This window comes from Alligator sinensis, unplaced genomic scaffold (genome assembly GCF_000455745.1).
Source record: "Alligator sinensis unplaced genomic scaffold, ASM45574v1 scaffold30_1, whole genome shotgun sequence".
NCBI lineage: Eukaryota > Metazoa > Chordata > Crocodylia > Alligatoridae > Alligator > Alligator sinensis.
Window position 1 is genome coordinate 1783831 of NW_005842060.1, and position 25435 is coordinate 1809265.

General features: G+C 42.6%; 1 protein-coding gene across 1 annotated transcript in view; it reads right to left on the reverse strand.

Annotated features, from left to right (window-relative positions):
- Positions 1-25435, reverse strand: part of TMEM232 (transmembrane protein 232) — a 142513-nt gene that overhangs the window by 104880 nt on the left and 12198 nt on the right. The window contains exons 2-3 of the mRNA XM_025203533.1: positions 13515-13653; positions 5965-6076 (exon numbers count right to left, since the gene is read on the reverse strand). Of these exons, the coding sequence (XP_025059318.1) occupies positions 5965-6076; positions 13515-13633 (231 nt within the window). The 5' untranslated portion in view covers positions 13634-13653. The remainder of the gene's footprint in view (positions 1-5964; positions 6077-13514; positions 13654-25435) is intronic.

Below are 25435 nucleotides of genomic sequence, written 5' to 3' on the forward strand. Positions count from 1 at the left end.
CTGCTGCTTTATTACTGGATGCAATGTCAAGCATTCTTGCAGCACTGAAAAAAATCCAGCAATAATTTAGTCAAAAAGCATACCTATGCTCAAGTGTGAAATCAGCCAAACATCACAAAATTCCCTCAGCAAGGTTGCCAATTCTGAAAAGGGTTTTATTGAATGCTGTTAGTCAATGCACCTTCGCTGCCAACGAGATCCATAGGGAGGGGAAAAAAAGATAACTCTCAAAATAAAACGCAGGATTTGCAAATAAGGCCCTCAGTGTGCTTCATAATGTATACATTTTTCATTTGGATAGTTGCAGAGATTGTATAAGCACCACAGCCTTCTCTTTAGGGTTTATTAAATGGCAAGTATATTGCTTTTTTAATGTATTTTCAATATGAATGACCACTCTGTTCCTACACATTATCTATTTTTGGCTTTGTAAGCCCACAAGGAATCATTTAGGGGTCTCTAAATGCTGTGTTTACTGTTTTATCCTTTCAAAACAGTTGCAAACATTTAAATGGCCAGAACAAAATGAAATATAAAACCACATTAGAGCAGCATTCCAGCTAAACAACACTTCACAACATTGTGAAAAGTTCTCTTGTAGAACCTTAAAATAAGTTTATTCAATTATAAACTAGTAAAATATTCTATAAATTCTCCAGTTTTATTTTTTCAAGCATTAAGTTAGCACTAAGAGCAAGACCTAAGGCACTCAGGCAACAGATGAACTATATGCAAGCCCCTGTATTGATTAACTTGATATCATATTACAATACTGGTGATAAGGAAAATGTGAGAGCATAGATATTAATTATCCAGTTTAACTTGTACTTTCCTGTTGCTCCTATCATCTACCACAGTCCTTTCTTCCAACAAAACTCTTAGCTTTGTTTTTAAAAAAGGAACTGGAGTTTGCAGACTCCAAAATAATAGTATATGATGTGTACCATAAGAAAGATAAATCATTTGAAAACATATTTCTGCTTAACAGTGGTTGCATTAATGCAGGCTAGATTCAGGTTGAAGAATGACATTGAGCTGACAGGGCTTGTTGTTTTTGCAGACTTTCTCTCTCAGTTTCCTTGGAAAGAAATTTAGCACTATGTGGTGACTACAGAAAAGCCCTAAGACATGAAAGAGTCTGTGAGGAAAAAAAATATAGTAAAAATCTGCTTGCAGCTTGGCAGGATAACCTTCCCATTATTTGACTCTCGTGTTAGAAAAAGGGCAGTGGTTCTAATCCCAAATCCTTTAAATCCCCTCTTGCCTGCTAATGGTATCACGTTCCTGAAGAGCTCGCTGTCCGAGCCATGTGGACAGTTCCATGGGGAAAGAAGTCCCAAACGTCCACATACTGTTTAGGAGTATATAGCCAATGTTTTCTCCAATTTCATTTATATGTCCACAGTTTGAGGTGCCTTGCTCTAGGGGTCTTGGTGAATCATAGACTCAACATGAGTCTGCAATGTGATGAAGCTGTAAAAAGTAGAATGGAGTTGTGGGCTGCTTCAGCATGACTGCAAGGCGTAAGACATGGGAGGTGATAATGCCACTTTATTTGGCGCTGGTTAGGCCTTATCTAGACAATCGTGCATGGGCAACTGGTGCCTCCTAGTCTGGGGGGGCACCTGCAAAAGCTTCCAGTGGTGTTGGCAGTGGGGACGGAGCTGGCGCGCGTCCACAGGTGGCGGCGGTGGCAATGGAGACAGCCCTGTTGCGGGGGGCACATGCCTTCCCCATGCTCCCCTATGCATCACCCATGGTATTGTGTGCAGTTTGGGGTTCAACATTTTAAAAAGAAGTCACAAAGGGTCCAAAGAAAGGTGCCAAAAATTAGAAAAGACGTGGAAGATAAGCCATATGAGAAATGGTGGAATAAAACAGGCATGTTTAACTTGCGGAAAAAAGCAATTTAAAGGGGACAAGATAGCAGTCTTCAAACAGCTGAAGAAAAGGGTCAACATCTTTCCTCTATCACTGCAGAGTAGGACTTGTAGAATGACCTGAATGTGCCACAAAGTGGGTTTGCATGGGCATTGGGAAAAACTTCTTTAATGTGAGAACAGTGAGGCAGTCGAATAGACTGCCTAGGAAGCTGTCAGATCTCCTCCACTGAGGATTTTCAAGAAAAGCTTGGATAAACATTGAATAGGGATGATCTAAGAATAGCAATACCTGGAGTGTGCTGTGAAGATCAACAATAGGAAGCCCAGGACACCCTGACATAGGCATTGCTTAGAAATCACAGAAAGCTCTGCAGCCCAGAACAGGTGGAAATTGGAAAGGATCATGGCCAGCAGCAGGATAAGGAAACAGAACTCTACAACCAGCTTTGGAATAAATTTATGAAGGGGACTGGATGACAGAGTGGAGTTCTGGTTCTCCAGTTAAGGGGTGCCATGTTTAGGATTTCTGTTTGCAGTCCCCAAGTTGTAGTGCAGAATGAAGGGTGTTAGATTTTCCCCATTTTTAATTCACAGGTTTCTGGGCTTTGCTGGTTACTATATAAAGATGGGAAGGCTTTTTTTTCCACTCTCATTGCTAAAGATACCAGGGGGAAGGTGATTCACCTTCCTCAGAAGCACTGTGTGTTGGCTGCAGCCAACACTGCAGATTTTGAGTGAGGCGTGCCAATGCTCCTGCTCAGACTAAAAAGTCTGGAGGTTCCTGGTCTTGCTCCTCCACTCAAGGTCAAAGTATTCACCACATCTGGGATCAAAATAATTTTACCCTATGGTCAGATCAGCATGGATTGTGAGAGTCTTTGCATTTGGCAGCAGAGGACTTGGTCCTCTTCCTTGGATCTCTCGAGCATATTTTAATAAACTACTTCTGTTCTTGCAGTGGCAGGATACTGACAGTGCCCTCATCCCCGTGGTTTACTTGTAGAGGTTAAAGTGTTCTTGGTGTTTGGGGGGAGGGGGTGCATTGTGCCTGGTAGCTGTGCAAGAGTGTTATTTGTGCATTTTCAATAGGTTAGGCGTACACTTGTCTAGGATGGTTTAGATAGGGATGATCCTGCCTTGGGCATGGAGATGGACTAGATAATCTCATGAGGTCCTTTCCAGACCTATTCTGCTATAATTCTATAACCTTGTCCCTAAGGTGCTCCTCTCTTAATATATAAAAAGTCATCCTAAATGGGATTAACAGAATCAGAAACACCAGTATCTATATACGGTGGAAGCACTATGTCTCATTAAGTAAGAAGCAAGATTTTTGGTGATATGTTTTATTGGACCAACTACATAGTTGGGAGAGATGTTAGACAATCTTTCAGGCACAAGTGCCTCATGGGAAAAAGAAAAAAGACAGTTAAGGGTGTGGAAGAGATCTGTAAACTGGGAGCAAAGAGAAGTTATCAGGAGTAACTATGAAGCAACAGAAACTTAGTTGAATAGATAATCTAATTATGTAAAAGAACAAGACCATTCAGAACAGAAAAAGACAGTTATTACCTGTGGAATACTGAAGGGCTGAAAGACACACTAGTTAGATTATTATAAATCATGAAACCATCACTTACATTTAGTCCAAGGTATTAGCATCCAGTAAAGCTATGAAAGTTTTCTTCCCAGACCCATCTTCTGAAGGTATTTTGTAGATTGTCCTTGAGTATAAGGACTATGAAGTCAGAAATCAATTGACTGTTCTGTGACGTTTTGTCCTACTAGTGATTTGATGTCTCTGTCTTTTATCTTTTTTCTGTGATTGTTTATTTGGGAGCATATTTGTTATTTAGTTTCATGCACATAGTTCCTGTGAGGCATTTAGTGCATAAGATGAAGTATACCATATTATTCTATGATAAATGTGTAGGAGTTGTAGATTCTGATGCTTTTGTTATGAGGAGCATTGGTTAGGGTGGCAGTGAAGATGTGTTTACAGGCAGGATTATGTACTACTATGTGTTTGTTGACCAGCAGGGAGTTTCTGCTGATGATCAGTTGAGCAAGGTTTGGAGATTATTTGAAAGTTGGGAGCAAAGGGGTTGGGAATATTTCCATCAAAGTTTGCTCCTTTCTGAGTATAAGCTGTAACTGTTTATTGATCCTTCTTTTAAGTTTCAGTGTAGGACGTACATGACAAGCAGAGGTGTGTGGTCAGTGGAGGTTCTCTTTCTGCATTGTAAAAAGTTAGTGAGGGTTATTTGGGTTTTTTTCCCCAGATGCAGTCTATTTATCTGCTGAAGTATCCTTTCTAAGTAAAGCCAGTTTTTCGGTTGGTGAAGTGGATGTCACAAATATTCTTTTCAGAGCAGATGTAATGGTATCTGAGGGCCTGGCTATATAGTGAAGCTTTTTTGGTGAGTTTGGGATGACTGTTGATTTTGTAGACGTAAGTGTTCTGGTCTGTGGGTTTTTTGTACATAGTGGTTTGCAGTGTGCCATTCTGGATATGGATTGTTGGTATCTAGAAAGCTGATGATAGTTCAGAAGTATTTTAGAGAGAATTTGATCCAGGGGTGGTAGTTGCTGAAGCTCTGATAGAAATCAGTGAGTCCAAGTGATGATAATATCATCTACATAACATGAGTACTATGCATGTTTGATGGTGCAGTTTTCCATTTTTTTTTCTTAAAAATGGCTCATGAAGAGATTGGCATATTAGGGGAGCCATCTTTGTGCCCAGAGCTGTGCCCATTGTTAGGAGGAACAGAGGTTGCTGAACGTGAAGCTGCTGTGGGTGAGAATGAAGTGGATGATTTGTACGATATGTTGCAGTTGTAAATCTCAGTGTAGTCCATACTCTTGCAGGTATTTCAGGCAGGCAGCTGTGCCTTTATGGTGCATGTTATTTGTCTGGGATATTAGAGTATAGGCTGGTGATATCCAAGATTGCAAATACTGGCCTCGGTGTTCTGGATCTTGTCAAGAAAATCTATCATGTCTTGCAAAAAACTTGTTCTTTGAGTGACAAGTGGTTTAAGGATAGTCTCTATGAATCTTGGTAGTTCTTCAGTGAAGCTAACAGCTTGATATGACAGGTCTGCCAGAGTTACCTTGTTTGTGCAGCTTTGGAAGCACGTCAAATATCTCTGGGGTGGGAGAGGTGGAGATTAATGTATATGGTTTTTTTCTGAAGCTGGTCCAGAAAGGATTTGATGTTTTTTGAGTTCAAGGGTAAATGTTGGCATGAGGTTCTCCCCAAGTTCTTTATAGTGATTGGCATCAAAGTTGTCTGTTAGTTTCACTGATACAGGCATGACAATTGAGAAGGTCCTTCTTTGCTTACTGCCCATGAGTTTATTAGTATTTGGTTGCTGAATCTTAGGGACTCAATAGCTTTTCTCTCTGAAGAGGAGAGGTTCTGGTAATGCTAATTTCTGTTGAGAATTTCACTATTCATTTTCTTTCTAAAGCAGTCATTGGAGCAGTCCAAAAACACCATTTATAGGGCCAGATCTTCAGAAGTGTAAAAACTGGCATAATTCTACTGAAGTAAAACAATTGTTCAACACTGTTAGGACCCAACACAAAATCAGGAAGCCATAACTTTTTCTCCCTGATAAACCCCCTTTTCAGTCTCATAGAGGAGACTGGGTGCATTCAAGTAAAGAGGAGTCTATCCATTGACTTAACTTGAACTTGAATGAAGCCACTAGTAAATACTGTGCTTGGATAGCCTTTGAAATAGGGAGCTCTGAATGAAGAATGTCTGGTAGAAAAAGATTTTTTCCCAATACACAACAACCATATTTGTTCGAAAAGAAAAAAAGTAATAAAACATCAGTGGGACTGTTCACATACTTTAAGTGCTATGTGCCTAACTTTGCGGTTTCCTTTTCATTGTAAACTTTATAGTCTCAATATTTAAAAAAAACTGAAAGCTTTAAACTTTTTTTGCTACTTCTGGTTTATGATAACAGATATATTGATGGAAATGAAAAATGACAAAAGAAATTAATGATTTAGAATACAATGTATATAGTATATACACATTACAGAGTGTTATTTGTATACTGACCTTACATCTGGCTAGCATTTTCTTGGCTCTTTCTAGTAAAGATTCTTTATCCTTTGGACTTTTTGCATGATTGAACTTCTGAACAAACTCTTCTGTGACTTCTAAAGGGTATCTAAAGAAATATCCAAACAATTATTGTAGTTTCATTTTCTCTTCCTGAAGTTCAAAATACTGAGTGAAAAAGTTTCCAAAAAAGAATTTTTTCACTTCCTTTTATAAAGTGAATTTTTAAAATTAAGTCAAAGATAGGTATGTTATTGCTTCCCAAGATAATCCAAAACTAGCTTGGGTCTGAAGACATACCCCAAATCTTAACAGAGTATCTAGCTCAGGCACTGACAGAAACCTGGATATGGCAGCACAGATCAGTGCAGACTCTCCAAGAACCTGGGTAAATTAGCCTGTACTGAGCTCTGTCCTGCTATTAGTACCTAAACTACCTGATTTGTTAAAGCTAGTTTGTGTATGTGTACAGTAAACTGCAATCCCAGTTGTGTAGACATGTCCTCAGACTGCGCTTCTATGCCTTGCAAAGTTCCAAAACTGCAGATGTTCTGTGCCAAGCTGCCACAACTGCAGGCTTCCTTCCTTGACAGCTTTGTCAATACAAAGTTCTGCATCACACTAAATATTTTAAGGACAGCCAAAGAGACTACCATTTAATCTCTGATTAAATGACACAAGAAAGACTGTATTGGTTGCAGTACTCTTTTTGTGTTTAATTCAATTAAAGCCTACATTTTTTAATTTAAGGGAGATTTGCCATACAAGCTCCAGTCTGCTGCACCAGTGTACCACAAAATTTAGGCTGAGCTTGTACACGGTACAGTGGTTCTTCATAATCATCAGTAGGTATGCTCAGAAACAGGGACTTGACATTAGCAATCAAGCAAAGTGGTGAACTAAGACTAACATCAATAAATTAAGGCAGGCAGTAATTAATCAGTCAATGGCAGGAGGTGAGATGTATATGAAGCAATAGTTAAAATGTAAATCTTCCAGAAAGAAGCACGTGTATGCTTCATGTTGTAGTAACTTACAGCAGATCCCAGGCTGGTCCCAGCCACATCCTAAGTACAGAGACTGAGTAATGGTAAGTCCACCTTTTCCCCCAACCCTTGTCTCACAAGGAATGCTTGATCAATAGAGCTTATCTGATTCCCCAGTTTTCTTATTACTGGTGGTCACTGGTATATAAGAGTCTATTTATAATTTAAAGTATGTGTGCACTACAACTATGTGTAATTGCAGTACACATGTAGGAAAATCTGAGCTAGCTAGCTGAGGTACCTATAACAATGAAGACTGAGCAGCATGAGATTCAGAGTAGGCTGATTCTGGGTACACACACAGTTAGCTAGCCCAGGCTGGAGTGTGTACCACCACAACTTCACTGCTATTGGTACTCAGATTTGACAGATTGGAATGGTTACCACCATACCTCGAACTGTAGTGTAGACACACCCTTGGAAACTAATCTGAGGCTATGGACAAATATACCCTTTTAGCTGCTTTAAAAGGGGAGGGGGCACTGCTATTGATTAAAAATAGCTACATTTTTAACCAATGTACACTGGAGCATGTATCTGCTGTTACCCTGTAGCTGTTACATCTGCCTGCTCCAATAGTAATACAAGTTGGCTAAATCATTTATTAAAGTTTAACACTGAAGGAAAATGGTAAAGTTTTATTCTTATGGGCACTTGTATATGTGACAAATATTGGCCAGTTTTGCAGTTTAACTGTGTCACACTGTACACGTGCAAGGTTTTTTTACAATTTAAATGATGGTTTAGTTTGCTACATTGCAAACTAACCCACATCTGCATGTTGTTTAGTTTGCAAGGTAGCTATTTGTAATGTTGCAGCTTTTGACAGCTTGCTCCCAGCCATCCCCTCACCATGGGAGAGGTAGGTTGAAGGCAGAAGCAGTGAGGGGCCTGATCTTTTTTTTTTCCCCCCACAAAACCTGCCCATGTCTTCCATGGCTGGGGGGTGAGCTGCCGGTAGGCTGAATGGCCCCTGAGCTGGTGAGGGCCCTAGTCCTTTCTTCCACTGCGGTGGCACCCCCTGGGGCCACCCAGGCGGACTGCTAGTGGGCAGGTGCTGCCCCAGCTTCAGGTCAGGGAACAGTTGGATTGGGCTGGGTGCTACCCCAGCTCACAGGCAGCACCTGCCAGATCCAACTCTTCCCTGAGTCTGCATGCTGGAAGCCCACCAGGTGCTGGTCCCAGCATGGACTTGGGGAAGAACTGGATCCAGTAGGTGCTTCCTGTGAGCTGGGGTAGCACCTGCACAGCTAACACCATGCCTGAACAGCCCCAGGAGAAGCCACTGCCATGAAGAGAAGCTGCTGTGGCAGGGAGGACTGAGGTCCCCCACAGCTCAGGGGCTGCTCAGCCCACTGGCAGCTCACCCCTCAGCTGTTGGAGAGGCGGGAAGGCTCCATAGGGGGGGAAACAAAGGATCAGACCCTTCACTGTAATGGTAATGAAAACCCCTAAATTGAAATGGTGGCTTTTTAATCATTGCAATTAAAAACCCACCATTTCAATTTAGGGGACTAAACCCCTGTCATGTGTACAAGCAGCCGCAGATTCTAAGTTGCAACAGTTTTGCTACACTTAAATCACTATAGGAGAATGTAAATGTAACAGTCACAGCTTAACAGCTTACATAGCTATCATTTGATATCAGTACAGTTATTATGTCTGTCGGTACCCTTAGGCTGGATCAGTGCATTGGCAAGAAAATAAGAAATACAAGCCTGATCTAAAGCCCATTGAGTCTTTTCATTGGATCAAGCCTTCATTACAATTTTGTATTAGCTGGGAGGTGAATAACAGCAAAAATGTTTTTTCCATCTGATTCTGTGGTACAGAATACATATCAGACATGGAAAATACTATAGAATTAGATATGGCTTTGTAGCTTTCCTCAGGCTGTGGAAAAATGAAATCAAAGGATGCTATACTTTTCCCAAAGTCAGAGGAAGGTCCCACAGCAAAATCATCTTCTCTATCTACTTTCCTATTTCTAGAATGTATTTTCAAATAACTTTTGCCTTATCAATTATTTTACAGATGCTAACTGCAGCCTATGATGCATTATTGAAAAGAAAGGAGAATGCCCATTTGTAGCCTTATGTATAGAAACAGAACTCCTTAATTAGATGCTTCTTGCAGTCTGCCACAGCTCATTTTAATGAATATTTAATGACAAAGTAATGTAGCTATTTTTAACCAATAGCTGACTGTTGCAAAAAGGAAGGTTTTATAAATATAGACATTAGAATCTAGTGACAGAGCACTACCAATAGTAAAAAACAGTATGCAGCTCAGAAGCAAAACCTGTCAGGTTCAAAATATTACTAATGACTTGCATGATTTAATCTGTGTGCAGGCCAGCTGGAAGATTATAATGCTAAGAAGCACAACTTGGCACATCCGCACCTTGGGCAATGGTGCAGCATGGGGCAGCATCGGTGGCTGCCCTGCAAGCGCTGACAGTGGTAGTTTGGCTGCACTGCAGCAGTTGCTAATATTATGCCCCTTCCCCCAACTCAGTGCTCTGGAGAGCAGAGCCAAGTCCCAATGCAGGCTTTCCCTGCCATCTCCCAGCTGGGCCACAGACTGAGAAGGGGGGTGTGGCTGAGGGATTCCAGCTACAGTCCTGGGTTTCAGCTTTGGGGGGTGGAGCCAAGCCCAAGTGCAGGCTTCCCCTGCCCTCCCCACCTCTGTTAGCCAGCCAGAGACTGAGGTTGGGGGGGTGGGGGTGGCTGGGGAACTCCAGACCTACTCCTGGATCCAGGCTCCTGGGAGTGGAGCCAAGACCCCTCTCCTCCCCTACCTCCCTCCTCCTGCAGGGTTCCCCCCCCACACACACCCTCTCAACCAGTCAAAGGAGTGCTAGTGCTCTGACTAGGGAGCAGAGGAGTGGGGCAGACCCTGCTCTGCTGGAGCAGACAGCACAGCCCAGGGCTACAAAGCATCCTGGGATGCTGGGGGACTGTGAGTTAACTTGAACTGGGAAGGGATCTGGGACCGGTTCCATAAACAGGTTTGATCTAAATCAGTTTAATCTGATACTACATCCATTCAGGTTTATTTTAGACCAGTTTTGGCCATTTTGAAAGTGGCTTAAGTACACTGAACTTTTGTTCTGTTACAGGTTTAAAGCAGTTTCTGATCACTTAAACCAGTTTACGTGTAACTTCTGTCCCTAGCCCTAATGACAAGTCAGAGCTGTGCAGACAAGAAATAGCATTAATGCTCAATACATTGGTGAGACATTGGGGGAGCATGAAGGGGCTTATTTCCCCCCAGATTTCTGCACTGATGGTGGGACACAGGCGCAGGGCTGCTGCCTGGCTGAAACCAAGTGGCGGCAGAGGTACGGAGTTGTGTCCTCCCACTTGCAGCGGCAGCACAGAGTTGTGCCACCCCACTGGCAGCACTTACACGTTACCTATACCTTAATGTGTTTGTGACTGCTCACGAGGTCTGCACTCACTGTGATCTGTGCACAAGTCTGCAGTGAAGTGGTCCTCCATTACACAGTGGAAACACTGTGCATGAAGAACAGGAGAGATTCCTGACAGGATGGCATTTCAGTTGGCCATCAATTCTTCAAAGCGAAAGTGCTTTTTGTACAGAATTCTCTACAGTGGGCTCATGTGGAAACCTGTTACCCACTACTTCTAAAAGCACTGAATCTCCTGAGCCTGCTATTGGGCAGGTCAGGGCTTAAAAGATCAGTGCATAAGGATCCTGCATAAGGATCAGTGCATAAGGAGCCTGAAGTGGGGTTGCATAAGGAACCTGAAGAGGATCAGTGATCCTGAGTGACAAATCTGTGACAAGGAACAGTGGATCCTTAGTGGTGGAGCAGTTGTGACCCCTGGCAGCAGTGGTGGAGTAGTAATGACCTCTGGCCCAGTAATTCCTAGTAGCAGTGACTCCAATGGAGGAGACAGAGGAGCAGCAAACTCCAGTGCAGGCCTCCTTACCTAGCACTTGTCACTTGGTCTGGTATAGACAGTAGGGTCCCTAGACAGCAGCCCTTGGTGCATCTCCCCTTGTTCTTGGTAGTAGCTCCCTTGCATTTATTCGGCAGTGTCTGAGAGGGACTGTTTTAGACAATACCTAATATATAAGGCTCCATTTAGGGTTGTGTGTTTATCCCCTTTTAATAAACCATTATAGTCTACTATTGCTTGAGTGGGGAAGCTTTGTACTAAACATACAAAAAAGCAAATACCTAGCGGTGGGGAAGATGGAACGAATGGGAAAACTGGGGTTACAAGTCACAGTGGACCAAATCAATATATTGGGTGTAGAGGTGAATGCACAACTGACAAGTGAAGTAGCTTGGGAGAAAGTGAAAGGGAAGCTAAAACAAAAACTGAGGAGCTGGTATGATCACAAGCTGTCAGTAGCAGGATAGGTAAATGTAGTTAAGGCAGTGGTACTCCCAGTCATACTGTATCTAGGTATGATGTTCCCTCCATTGTGGATCACCGCATGTAGGATTCAACAGGAACTGATGGTGTTCTTTTAGAAAACCAAAAGGGAAAGGCTTAGGAGGCCAACCCTATACAAGGACAAATTGAATGAAGGATGGGGCAGTAGCTTAATATTACTGTGTAACAGTGTATTAGCACGGTTTTTGCGTGGCATGCTACTGCACAGTGTTATTAGGCTACTGCATATTAAGCATCTCATGTAGATGTGCCCACTGTATAGAATGAGGTTTCCTTGTATGTGAATATAAGATGAGGGTTTTCTCTTCCCCGTGCTGATTGGGGGAAAAGACCTCATCTTGTATTCAAGTAAATATGGTACTTTTCCTGAGAGGATCTGTCCATACCAAATACTTTGCACACAGATCCAGATAAAAAGTAAAATTTGGTACTACTGTACCACCAGTGCTGCACTTATCTGAAGGAATATTGCTTATTCTATTCCTGAGTTAATGGACAGAATAAGTTGTCAAACTAGCAGTAAATAGACAAAAGAAGGTAGCCTCAGCCTGCTGGTCAGTTTGTTCCCAGGCAAAGAAGTTATGATTTTTTTCATTGTTGATCCTGTATCACTAAGGAGATCCTTGCAATCAATGTACAGTTTTTACTTTTTCCAAGAATCAGTTTTATAAGACAACCAAGAAATTTGTGTAAAGGTTTGAGTCACTGTCAATCATTCAGTACGTCATAAGTTTTGCATGTGTTGACCAAAAGAACGAACAACAGACCAATTAATCTGACAGAAATAAAGATTTTCAATGGGTGAATATATCTTCTAGTTTAACTATGTATTTTATTGTAGACCTCTTATTTATGATCATATTCCATTTAAATGGTTTACTTTTAGGCTGCAAACTAAATTTACATATTTCATCTGAGACCCTACACTTCTGAAAACTCAATTTCATTGGAAAAAAGAAAAACTGTGAATCAACTAGTATGAATTGAGATGGAAAAGAATAATCTGGTTGTTTGATCAAGCCCAGTATTTTTCAAAATGTTATGCATTGTGCTAAGACTGTTTCCAGCAGAAGGAAAAAAAATATGTCTTAAACAAGAGCCTATAGGGATTGCAGGCCTACTATTTTCTGAGTCTAGTAAGACCTTGGAGAATTTTGAAGGTAGCTATGCTCATTTACATTAGCTAAGGATCTGGTTTTAAGTGATTTCAAGCCACTTCAAGTTACCAAACTGCATCCTTGAGACCAAATTTCATTTGAGCTTCAGTGATTGATCTTTCCTGGGTCTCTGGCCCCTACACAATAGTCTAATGGGAGTGTTTCTTGTAGAAGTCAGCCATTTGCACTGCAAATATACTCATGAAAATCAGATTTTGTGTCTTCAACTAAATGATAAAGTATACTGGTTCTGCTTTAGATACCTAAGTTATGTGAAAATTAGGGGCTAATATTGCATTCAGTAGGTCAGTTCTAGATCTTATAATCAATCATTCAAAAAATCTCCAAATACTTGGGAGAGGAAGAGGTGGCCGAAAGAAGCTTCCCTGAAATGTATGTGTAGTAGGGGTCAGTAACCTACAGCCCACAGGCCATATCTGGCCCACAAAGGGAATGCAACCACCCCACGGAGCAAAGACAGTGGCAGCAGTTTGGCATCTGGGTGATTAGGTGACTTTCAGTAGCAGAAGAAGCACACCAGCTATGAGCAGGTCAGAGTCGAGTTGGTAGTATTCAGTGGTACGGGAAATCTAGGGCATGGGATGGTATGCAGTGGTGGGGACTGGGTTACAGATGGCAGCTTGCATAAGACCAACTGCTTTAATTCAGCCTGCCACTGCTCAAAGGTTGCCAACACTTTGCTGCTATTAATGAATGTGACTTACATATTTTTAAAGTCATATTGACTTCCAGAATTGAGTGACTATGCAGATAGCAATGTATTACTTAACTCAGGAACGCTCTACAGGAAGTTAATCATAGAGAAAATGAAACTTACAAACTTATGTAACTTATGTTACATCTACTGTATATAACAGAGTGATCTTATAGTCAATTTAAATTGTACTTACTTAGATTTTGCATTGCAACTCAGCAATGTTTTTTTCAAAAATCTCTTTAGTAGTTCATCCTGTTGCGTACTGGCCTGTATTCCAAACTTCTGTACCACTGGCACTTTAATAAGTGGCATATTCACATGCTATAATAAATCTAAAATTAAACCAAACAAATACAGAATATATTACAAACCACTGAACTGTGATTTCTAAATGTATCTTCATTGATGAAAAGAACTGTCCTACATAATCGGTATTTGAAAATGCATATATGCTACTATGTTGCTTCTTACAAAAGCTGAACATTATATTTCATAAGAGCTTTAATGAATGTTCAACTTACAAAGCGTAGCTGAAGCAATTTGCCCAAATTTACTTCACTGTGGGTGTGTCTACACATGCACTTATGCCAGTTTAAATTTACTGTGCAGTAACTGGGAATAGGCCAGCATCTACATGTGCAGGCATTAAAGCACATTATTGCTGTGTGTGGTCTGACTTGGGACAAAAATTAGTCCCAAGTCAGTCCACACACAATAAGATGTTTACACATGCATTACTGAGCAGTAGCTAATCAGGCATAAATCAGGCATAGTGGAGGTATCAAATTTATACTCAAGTCAGCACAAGTCATCATATTTACTGTGCAGTATGGGTGTGCATGTGTAGATGCGTGCCCATATTGTGCAGTAATTTTGGTTACTGCACAGTAAATGATAGACCTGCGCGCAGTGGCTAGTATTTGCTTTGGATTCGGATTCAGACAATTTGGGAAACAGTCATTCAATTTGGTGATTCGGATCACTGTCCCGAATTGATTTGACCGAATCTGATTCGGAGATTCGGCCGCTGCTGAATCAGCTGAATCTCCAAATCAAACAGACCTCATCTCCTGCCCACTCTCCCAGCCCCGCCAATGGCTGCCCTGCCCAGCCCCAGCATCCCGGTTCTTTTAAAAAAAAAATTTTTTTTAAAACCCCACATCCGCGGCCGGGGGGGGGGGGGGGAGATCCCTGCTGTCCCCCCACTGCCCCATGCTGCATGGGGGGGGGGCTCTACTATGAGCCCCCAGAAGCCCTGATGGCCACTGCAGCAGCCAGTGAGTGCGGGGATTTTATTTTATTTTTTAAAGAACTGGAAGCTGGGGCCGGGTGGGGCAGTCATTGTCGGAGTCACCCTTCTCTCAGCATCACCCTTCAAAAGATCTCATGGCACCCTAGAGTGCTCGCATCTTCTCGGAATCGAATTGGCACCTGAAGCTTCACACGGCCCTAGTAAATGAGCATGTATAGACGCGCCCTGTAAAAAGGAATAACAATAGTTGAATACTTAAGAGGTAAGAAAGTAATGGGTCCAAGAAGAGAGTTTACCAGCTCAATTAATGACTCTAATGACTTTCAACTCCTTGGATGTGCCACATAAAATAGATGCAAATTACTATGCTATACATTAAACATAAAATCAAAATAAAACCTGCAAAAGTTTAATACAGACAACTCCATTTATACTGAAATCTAGTTCTATGCACAGAGCAGTGGTTCTCAACCTCTCCAGGCTCAAGGCATCCCTACATAACTTTTGTGAACTGAGTGGCACCGCATTTCAAAAACTAAATGTATTACAGTGTTAATCTTGTTGCAGAGGGGCTAGACAATGGAGTCAGGGACAAGTCTGAGCCTAAGCTTCTCTCAGCATCACTGTTCAAAAGATCTCATGGCAACCTAGAGTGCTCCAGCACCCACATTGAGAATCACTGGCATAGAACAAAAATACATATTGGATTACAACTTCTGTAATGGATGAATTTATTTCTGATAGATACTGATAAAGATGCCTTCTGTCCTAGCCCTACCAAACTGCTATTGCTTTTTATATCCAAGGATAAGTACTGAGCCTAGATAAGATAGAACATTAAAAATGAAACTAAAACTAGATCCCTTGGTTCTATCTTTCCCATATCTAAAACACTGCAAATTATTTGAACCTGATTCTGCAAAAATGACTCCTGCACAGTGCAGGGCTTTGAAAGGAACCTTTTTACTGAATCAAACTCCTGTTATAAAGTTTTACCCACTAATGAGAGAGTTAAAGTTATTCTCAATAATAAAGAACCAATTGTGGCCTAGTCACAAATTTAACAATGAATTTCTTATGTCTTTACAAGTTTTAAAATAATAAGTTTACCCACCTTTATCAACCCCCTTTCCTTATAAATTCCAAGAAAACTCGAAAAAATATAGATTTTAACTAAATTGGTAAGGAGAAGAATGCTAGCCAGTTCTTCTTAGCATTATTTAGAACAGCCAGGTTTAATAACAGTTCATAACCAGCACAAAATGTTTAATATATAAAATTCTAAACTACAGAATATGTTTACAGTTTATACAAAATCTGGACTGGAATAATTTACCAAAATAAAAATCAGAAATGAGGGGTTGGGAGGATGCTATCTCACTGATCTTTCATTCATTTTAGTCCATTCACTTATGACAAAAATTTTGCTGAGACTGTACTAAAATGATAAACTGGATATTTCTATCTGCTTTATTTAGCAAGGAAACTATTTAAGCTTTGATGGAAACTACTTACTTGATGGATGATATCTTGTTATAGTGGTAAGCATGACGAAAACTGGCTGAGTGTTTTTTACAGCACAGCTGTTAACTCTGTGAACTTTACATAGTCTTTTTGATTGTTATTGTCATTCTGTTTACAATGTGTAATAATGGTTTAAACTAATAAATAAAAATTAAAAGTAATTTGATATATGAAACAGCCTTGTATATCAAATTAGAATATTATTATGAGAAATTTTTATACCTAGCCATAATCAAACTTGCATAAATTTTTAACACCATATTAAGTTTCAAGAAATGATGGTTCCTCCAGCAAAACTAGAAATAAAAGTGAAAAGAGAACTTTTTGGAGAATTTATAACTCAAAACTTATTGGTAGCCAAAATAAAAGGAGGAAAAATTATGGAGTCTTTCTAATGCCACAGCTTCCATCATCACTGATAATGTAAGATTAATTTAAAGGCTGCCTCTAGCTCTAGCCAGACAGAAAAATTCCAGTACTCACATTTCAAGACACAGATAATTTTTCACTGTGATCTTGAAGTTAGCTTTAATTAAGATCATGACTCAACCTAGTACCTGGGGCCAAGTTTCATAAGAAATGCCCCTGAAGCCTCAGAACCAAGAAGCTGACTGATACTCTCATAAGGGCATAGACTAGCATATACGTTTATAAGCAAGATGGACCTAATCAGGTTTTAACACAAAACAGGGTTTTGTAAAGCAGCCTCCTGCATTTCAGCATAAAGCATTAAAGCAGAACTGAAGGAGCCACTAACACTGTTCAAATTTTTCTCCATAGGTTTTGAGAATTGTAATGAACCAGAGGCTTTTTACTGTGTAATGGACACAGTGCATCAGCCTCTGAAGAGGTCCTCTCAAAGTAAAGACATGGGGATTTGGAAGAGAAATCTCAGCAAAGATTCCAGATCGAATTCTGTGCATCTCTGAGTTGAAGGTAATTTAGGAAAACTTAAGACTTCCTACATGCACAGGAGATAATAGGTATAGCTAAGTTTAGTTAGACTTGGAGCCTTCCAGAGCCACTAAACTACTTTGGGACTGCCTAGCTAGAAGATAGGATGCAAAACTTCAGTGATACAGAGACTGCTCTGTATAGCACAGTTACATAGACTGATCTAATAGATGGGTGAAAGGGGCTCATTGTTTCTTTTAGCATATACAGCCAGTGCAGCTACAGAAAGACATAAGATTCTATGGTCAGAGACTATATTAGCTTTTTCTTGTGCTTACCCCAGAAAAAAAAAACAATTAAAAAGTGTAACTCCCTAGAGTCAATTTTCCCAACTTTACCTGAGAGCCTTAATGAGTTTACATTCAACTACAAATGTCCTGACCCTGCTGCAAGGGCCTGTTGACTTTTAACGCCACAGTTCGTGCTGCTCTCCATTTTTTGCTGTGTTCAACAGAACAGAATGGGAGCTGTAGTAGGATGTACACAGCTGGTCCAGGCTGCCTGTAGCCATAGTCCTAGGCATGTATTAAAACAGTCTCAGAACTTATCAAATTTGTCAGCCAGCAACAGTCCCTCAGGAACTCAACTTGGCATAGTCCCTCTTATTACCACATATATGGGGATGGAGGCAAAAAGCCAGCCACAATACCTTATGTCCACAGGGTACTTCCTGACCACAGCAGTTCCCTGAGGATGTGCACATGGCCTCTGCTGCTTTAGTGGCATTGTAAAGATTCAGAGAATGTAAAAGGATAGACAATATTCCCATTAAAAATACATATTTTATATTATTATTTCATATTATAATTTATAGGCAGTTTTATATGGCCTTGAGCAGAACCTTGCACAGAAGATTTCAACTAGAATGCAGATTTTTCCTGGAAATGTTATGCTTTTCCAGAATAAAGAAATCATTTGACCAAGGTTTAACCGTCTTCTTTTTTAAGCTATACATTTTTTTAAAAAATAACACTAATTGACATTTAACATGGGCCTTTTGGCATTTAAACCTTTTTTGATGGTGGTTAAGATTTTTCAGTTTTTTCCATTTTTCATTCCTTTTGTTCCTCAAAGGACTTAGAAGCCTTAATATCATAAAATATTCTTAAAGCACTTGTCTGATACTGCATTACAATGCCAAGAAAGGAGAAATTGTCAATTCAAATCTATAGAGACCACTTATTATGGCAAATTATGATGGTAAACAATGTCAAGGCAACTCATTACAGTTTTAAAATGCTGTCAGTGCAAGACATACTAACATCAACATTTTAGAGGAGAGATGAAACAAAAACAACCAGTATAATAAATCATTCCTAGCAATTATAGAGGATTTGAACTCTTCAAAGGTCTTAAATAAAATAACTAGGCATTGCAAAGCTTAAACTAAGTTTTAAAAACAAAAACTTAAAAGTCACTACAGAATTCCAGAGCTTGCCTCTATTTTATTTAGTAGCTGCAACATGAATTGTATTGTGCTAACGTCTCCTTGCTACCTAGCTGGTAAGGCAGAAAGAAGGAAGAGCTGGGAAAGAAGGAAGAGCACCTTCGAGACTAACTGGTGGAGAACTACATAAGCTTTCATGGGAGAAGCCAACTTTGTCAGGTAGTAAAGACAAATCTGATGAAGTAGGCTACTGCCCACAAAGGCTTATGCTTCTCTGAACCAGTTAGCCCTAAGGTACCATCCTGCCCTACCTTCTGCGTGATTTCAGACTTACATGGCTAACTACCTTTTGATTGGTAAATAAATGTAGAAAAATAGTGGAGGCAAGCTACACTTTCAGGAATGTTCTGGAATGAAGAGCCAAATAATATGCCAGGATCTGTGCTGTGTCCAATTATAAGGAATCTGTGGATTGATGAACTGCATTTAGGAAATCTAATAAGAGCTATCTAGCAGGTAGTGGGCATTAGGGCTGTGCAAAGCTTCGGTCCCTGATTCGATTCAGCGGAGATTCAGCCCGATTCGGTGGCCAAATCCCCAAATCTGAATTGAATCAGGAGACCCTTTAATCTCTCCGAATCAAACTGGAACCCTCTGAATTGATTCAGATTCAGAAAGATTTGGAGATTCGGACACAGACACAGTTTTAAATGTTTTTTCTACATACCTCAAGGTACCAGGAGGCTCATCAATGCTGCAATGCTGGGGTGTATGAAGCATCCCACAGGAGCGTGGGGTGGTCCCCAGCGTGCTTGGCAGCAGAACCAGAAGTTAACCAGAAGCACTTCTGGTCCAGGTCCAGGTCCGCTGTGGAGCACACAGCCCCCCCCGGCTGCACCTCCCAGATCAGATTAGTGACTGATGCCTTCTGGGTCTGGGGAGGCATTCAGGGTCCCCCCCGTGGCTGATTGCCAAGCCGGGGGGAGTGCAGGGGGGCCCCCCTGCACGCTCCACAGCGGACCTGAAAGTGGACTGGAAATGCTTCTGGTCCACTTCCGGGTCTGCTGCCAAGCGCACTGTGGGGGCCCCCCATGGTCCTGTAGGATGCTCTGCCCCAGCATTGCAGCATTCATGAGCCATGTCTGATACCCCGAGGTATGTACAAAAAATATTTAAAGCTGTGTCTATGGCTGAATGATAGATTCTCCGAATCAGCACTGAATCTTCAGATTCAGATTTGGCCAGATCAAATTGGGGACAGTGATCCGAATCAACTAATCAAATTACTGTCCCCAATTTGAGCCAAATCCGAATCGAATATGGCCCGTTTTGCATAGCCCTACTGGGCATCTGTATTACCTATCTACCTCAGCGGTACATCATAAGTATTGTCTATCTGCATTCTAGAATCCTGTCTCCCACCATCAGGAATACTGGGGGAAATTGCAGAAGAGACAGAAAACATGAGGGAGGAAGTAGAGATCTTACTGTATTGAAAGAGAAAGCGATACAAAGGAATATGGGATATAGGAAGAAAGAAGCAAGAAACAGGCCCTGAAGACTCAATGTGATCTATTATCAGAAAGAAAAAAGAAACAACAGAATGAAGCCAGAAAATAAGGTCTTTTTAATTAAAAAAAATAGTAAGAGAGATGTAGTAAGCAGGTAAAATGGTACTTAACAAATACTGTATTTAAATGGGTCTTATCAGTAGTCATCAAAAAGGTCACATCCTCATGAGTGGGAACGTGCAGTTTGCAGTGCCTCAAAGCCTCTCAGGCTTGCCAGGCTTCCAGTGCCCTGTGCACCATCCCTGCAGCCTTCTCTGGACACCAGCACACCCAACCGCCCTACTACCACCTTCCTGCACTGCCCCAGGGGCAAGCCAACCCATTCCTGGGTGCTTCCAGATGGTGGGAAGGCAGCGGAGACAGTGCATGGGGTGCTGGAAGCCCACCAAGTCCAAGTTTCCCTGAGCACACCCAGGTTTTCAGCACCCCGTGCACTGTTGGATCGGGCCGGGTGCTGTATGAGAGCTGGGGCAACACCTGCCCAGCTAGCACCCTGCCCGGGTAGCCCCAAGGTGTAACATCACCATGGAGGGAAGCACCGGGCTCCCCTACAGCCTATGGGCTGCATAACACAGTGGCAGTTCGCATGGGCAGGCTCTGCCGTTGTGGGAAAAAAAAGCAGTGAGCCCAATCCTATTTCTTTTCCCTCACAGAGCCTGCCCACCCCTCCCATGGCCAGGGGGCAAGCTGCCATCAGCCCCTGAGCTGCAGGGGACCTCAGACCTTCCCTCTACAGGGGCAGCACCCCCGGGGCCACCCAGGAGGGCTGCTAGCAGGTGAGTGCCACCTGGGTGACCCTGTCACCATGGAGGAAAGTTCCAGGGCCCCTCACAGTTCAGGGGCCACCAGCAGCTTGTCCCCTGGCCGCAAGAGGCAGGCCCCTCACCACTTTTTTTTTATCCTAGCAGAGCCTGCCCATGCAAGCTACCACTGGGCCATGTAGCCCCTGAGCTGCCAGGAGGGCCTGGTGCTTCCCTCCGTGGCAGTGCCCCCTGCCACCACCCATGGCTGCCTGGGGTGCTAGCGGCTGGGTTCTGCCTGGGGGATACCATCCTCTTGGATGGGAGGACCAGGGGCCCCTGCAGCTCAGGGCCTGCCAGCAGCTCACTGTGAGGAAAAAAAAAAAGGATTGGGCCCCTCGCTGCTTTTTTTCTTTTTTCCCCGGGCAGAGCCTGCCTGCGGCAGCGAGGGCAGCATGTGAGCTGACAGTGGGCCATCACCGTTCCATCACAGTGATGGAAGCCCTTAAATTGAAACAGTGGGTCACAATTAAAAAAGCACAAATTAAAATCCCACCGTTTGAACTAAACCTCCATCACGTGTACAAGCACCCTATGTGCTACTGCTGTTTATCCCCAAGGAAACTCACGTGCACTCTCACCCTGATGCGCCTGTGAAGTATTCACCTAATACCCTTTTTCCATGTCCAGCCTGATTTAAAGCTGATAAAATAGTATTTGGTGAAAATCTTTTTAGTGAAATATTACTGCAAAATGCATCAAATATAGTCAATGAATATTTATTTCTACTCTTCAACCAGTCCTTCTGGTAATTATGCATTAAAAACATATTAAGTAGAAATTCAATGAGAAATATAATTGATTACAAGACACAGTAAACAGTACAGAACTGTCTCTTTTACCTTAAATGGTAAACTGCTGAGAGTCACAGAAGCACTGATATTTTTCAGAGTGGTTAGGTAGCCTAGGAAATGATCCAAGCTGTATCGTAATGAACAGAAAGATTCCAGCTCATTGCAAGGAACTTTGGATTGGGCATATACTCTACAAGGGCTAGTTTAGACTCAAGGCTTTTCTAAGACATTTTCATGATTATGATGTACCCTATTTACTGCAGACATTTGACAGTGGGGTTTTTCCACTCCAAAAATAAAGCACCATGTTTCTCCTTAGAAGCCAACAACCTTATCTCACAAGGGGGTTATGAAAGTAAGTTCAGTAGCAAGCGTTAAGCATTTTGGATCTTTGGATAGGAAGCACTATAGTAATCCAAGTAATTTTTAAAGACTTCCTTAGCTGCAGATGATCTACACACAGTATTTTGAGGAATAAGCAGTGCAGAAAAAAATTACTAAGATCCAAATCTGCCACCCTTATTTCTTTTCCTCTAGTTTTGTCATCATCCTACTAAAAAAGTCAAGTTTATACTACCAAGTGTATTCTTTCTAAACACATATGCTGATTCTCACTCATGAAGCCTTATGCTCTACAGATGTGTAGTGACTTTTAAAATATATTTTCCATTATTGCACCAAGGACAGCCCTGATTCCTCATAGCACAACTGTGCTGATCTGTGAGCTCTGTATCAGCTTCAAGAAAGAAAGAGATGGAAACAGTCCCAGTAAATGTGATGGAGAGCCACATAGACAAATGGCCCTATAGCAGAATGAAACGTATGTGTTTGTGGGTCAAATTGGTTTTGAATGCTATTTTAACTTGAATCCCTCTCACCAGGTTATAGGAAAGAGCATTTATTTTGTCAGTATTTTTGTGCTCTCCTGAAGGCTGTAATTAAAATCCCACAGAGAAATATGTTTATGGTGTTCAGTCACATACAATATCAATAATTAAGTGCTTGTTGCAGCTGAGAAACCAAGCTCTTAGAAGGGTTTTTGTTCAATAATAGTAACTCAATTTCTATGCTCTGGGTATGTAAGCAGGGTTTGCATCTTGAGTTATTAGAATGATGGCATAGCTGCAGGTAAGAGAGAGGAAATTTTAAACCTATTTTTTTCCAAATATATTGAGCTGAAAATGGAAAGCCCCTTTAGATTGGGCAGTTCATGGCATTACTTATCAATGGCACAGGTGCCTTATTACATTTTTATGGTATATAACCTTAATTTGCTTCCCCCCCCCCCAACCCTCTCAGTGATAGGAACTTCAACTAGGGACTTCTCTATGAAGACTGTGCTCCTGGCAAGCTCCCTTGAATATCCTACTTTCAAAACCGCTCAAATAAAGACTCTGGTGCTCTTATGGGGACCAATACACTCTGAAGATTCTAGCAGAATATTCTAGCAGAGGCCCTTGTCTTGAGATCCACTGAGAAAAATGGGTCCAACAGTCCTACCAGGAATGCATCAAAGGTCAGAGAAATAATGTAATGGTGTCTATTTTAACTGTTTCTCTATATAGCACCCATCATAATAGAATCAAAGAATTGGACACAGCACAATAGAACAAATTCCACAGTGGATTTAGCTCTTTGACTTCCCCTAGTTTCAGACACTGCTTTTTAATTTATTTTGTTTTTTAGGATGTACTAGTAGTAGATATCCCATTGTCTTGGGAAAGTTTTGGATAACAGCAGCACGCTCAGACCAGTGTTTCCCTTAGTCCAGTGTCTGAGCCCTGAAAATGAACACTACCATACCCTTTGTAGGAGGGTACAAGGAAATCTGTACCAGGATCTGAGCTCAATATCTGTAGCAGGCAGTTACAGGATAATTTCCCTTCATGGATAAGTTCCTACTAACCTCCAACACAGGTTGGCCAATGTCCTAAAGCATAAAGGTTCAATGTTCTTTTTGAAGTATTGGTCTTCAGAGATATCCTGCCATATTGATAACAACTCTGCATATGCTTGCTGTCCATATACAGTAAAAGCTTTGTTATCCAGCACCCATGGGGAATGGGGGGTGCCCGATAACAAAATTTGGCAGTTAACTGAGCGGCCCGAACAGGTGTCTTTGCCTGTTCAGGCCACCGCCTCTCCCGCCGCGTCAGGGGCGTCACTGCCCCTCCCGCCGCATCGCTGCCCCTCTCGCAGGCCCTGCGGGCCCCAAAGAACAGGGAGGGGGGCCCCATGCAAGCTGCTATGCCCCAGGCCATGAACCTTGCTCAGCTTTTGGTCTCAATTAGGGGTGCACTGATAAATAATTTTTGGGCCAATACCGATGGCTGATGTTTAATGAACCATATCAGCTGATACTGATCCAATTCCAATATGCAGCTGGGCTGCATGGGGAGTGGCATCTGGCTGGTATGTCTGTTGTGAGGGAGAAGAGAAGGGAAGGGGGAGCAGATCGAGGCCCCTACAGTGAGGGAGGGAGTGTGGCTGGGGCAGGAACAGGCACTACATAGCCTGGGCAGAGCGGGGGACAGAGCCATGAGCGGCTTGTCCAGGGCGCAGCTCCCACCACTGCATGCACCCTGGGAGGGCGTGGGGGGTGTCCCCGGATCTGCACACAGAGTGAGAGAGGGCTGCTGCTGTGGGCTGGGGCTGGGGCAACGCCAGGCTCTTCCTGGTGGGGGCTGGGCTGGGCCTGCCATAGCTTCCCTCCCAGGGCAGCCACTGCCTGCCCCGAGCACATCCCGGCCCAGCCCCGCACTGGGAAGAGCCTGGTGCAGCCCCAGCCCCAATCTGCAGTGGCAGCCTGCCCTCACCCCATGCAGATCTGGCGGCACATGACCTCCATGCCCTCCTGGCCTCCTGTGTGCAGTGGTGGGAGCTGCCCCCCCACCCAAACTCCCCAGATGAGCCACTCGCAGCTCCGTTCCCCACTCCGCCCTGGCTATTCAGCGCCTGCCCCTGCCCCAGTCCCAGCCCCACTCCCTCCCTCACTGCTGGGGCCTTGATCTGTCTGTCCCCCCCACCCCTCCATGCCCTTTCCCTCACAGTGGATTTACCAACTAGACCAGGGGTGTCCAACCTTTTTGAATGTGGGGCCGGATCACAAACTTTTTATCACCCAGTGGGCCGGCGAGCCATATTCAAAGACCTCACAGGAAGTGGTATCACATCAGGAAATGCTGTCACATGACCTTTGACACCAATGAAGTTGTAGGAAGTGACAATGAAATGGGTCTAAATAACCAGTTCAAAACTCTCCCTCTATAGCATCCACCTCTGCCACTGTTCAGGACAGGATACTGAGCTAGATAAACCATGGGGCTGACCAAGCATGGCACTTTTTATGCACTTATATTCAGAAGTTCTTATGTTCTTTGGCTGAGCTTCCAAACTATGGCTGAGATTTGCAAAAAGGGGTAGATAGGCATGTTACAAAGTTGTCATAAAAGATTTGGAGCCCTCTAAATCTCATTCATTTTAATGGAATTGACTCAGCTTTGAAAATCTCAGCCCAAGGTGCCAACCAAATAAGTCAAAATATATTTTGCATTTCTATGCAGTGCATCTATGTGGGGCTCTCCAAGCATTTTACAAACATGAAATGAACCTCAGGATGAGCCCAGCCAGAGGATCAGGGGCTCAGCTGCACTTTCCCCCTCCCTGCACTGGTCAGTCCCCAGCGGCGCACGGCTCCGCCGCTGCTTCTGTTGGCTGGTGCTGACCCAGGCAGATCTGTCCCATCCAGAGCAGCACGCAGCTGAAGCTGGCTTCCCACGTGCTATTGGGGATGGGAGAAGCCCGGCTAGGTTAGCACCAGCCAGCAGAAGTG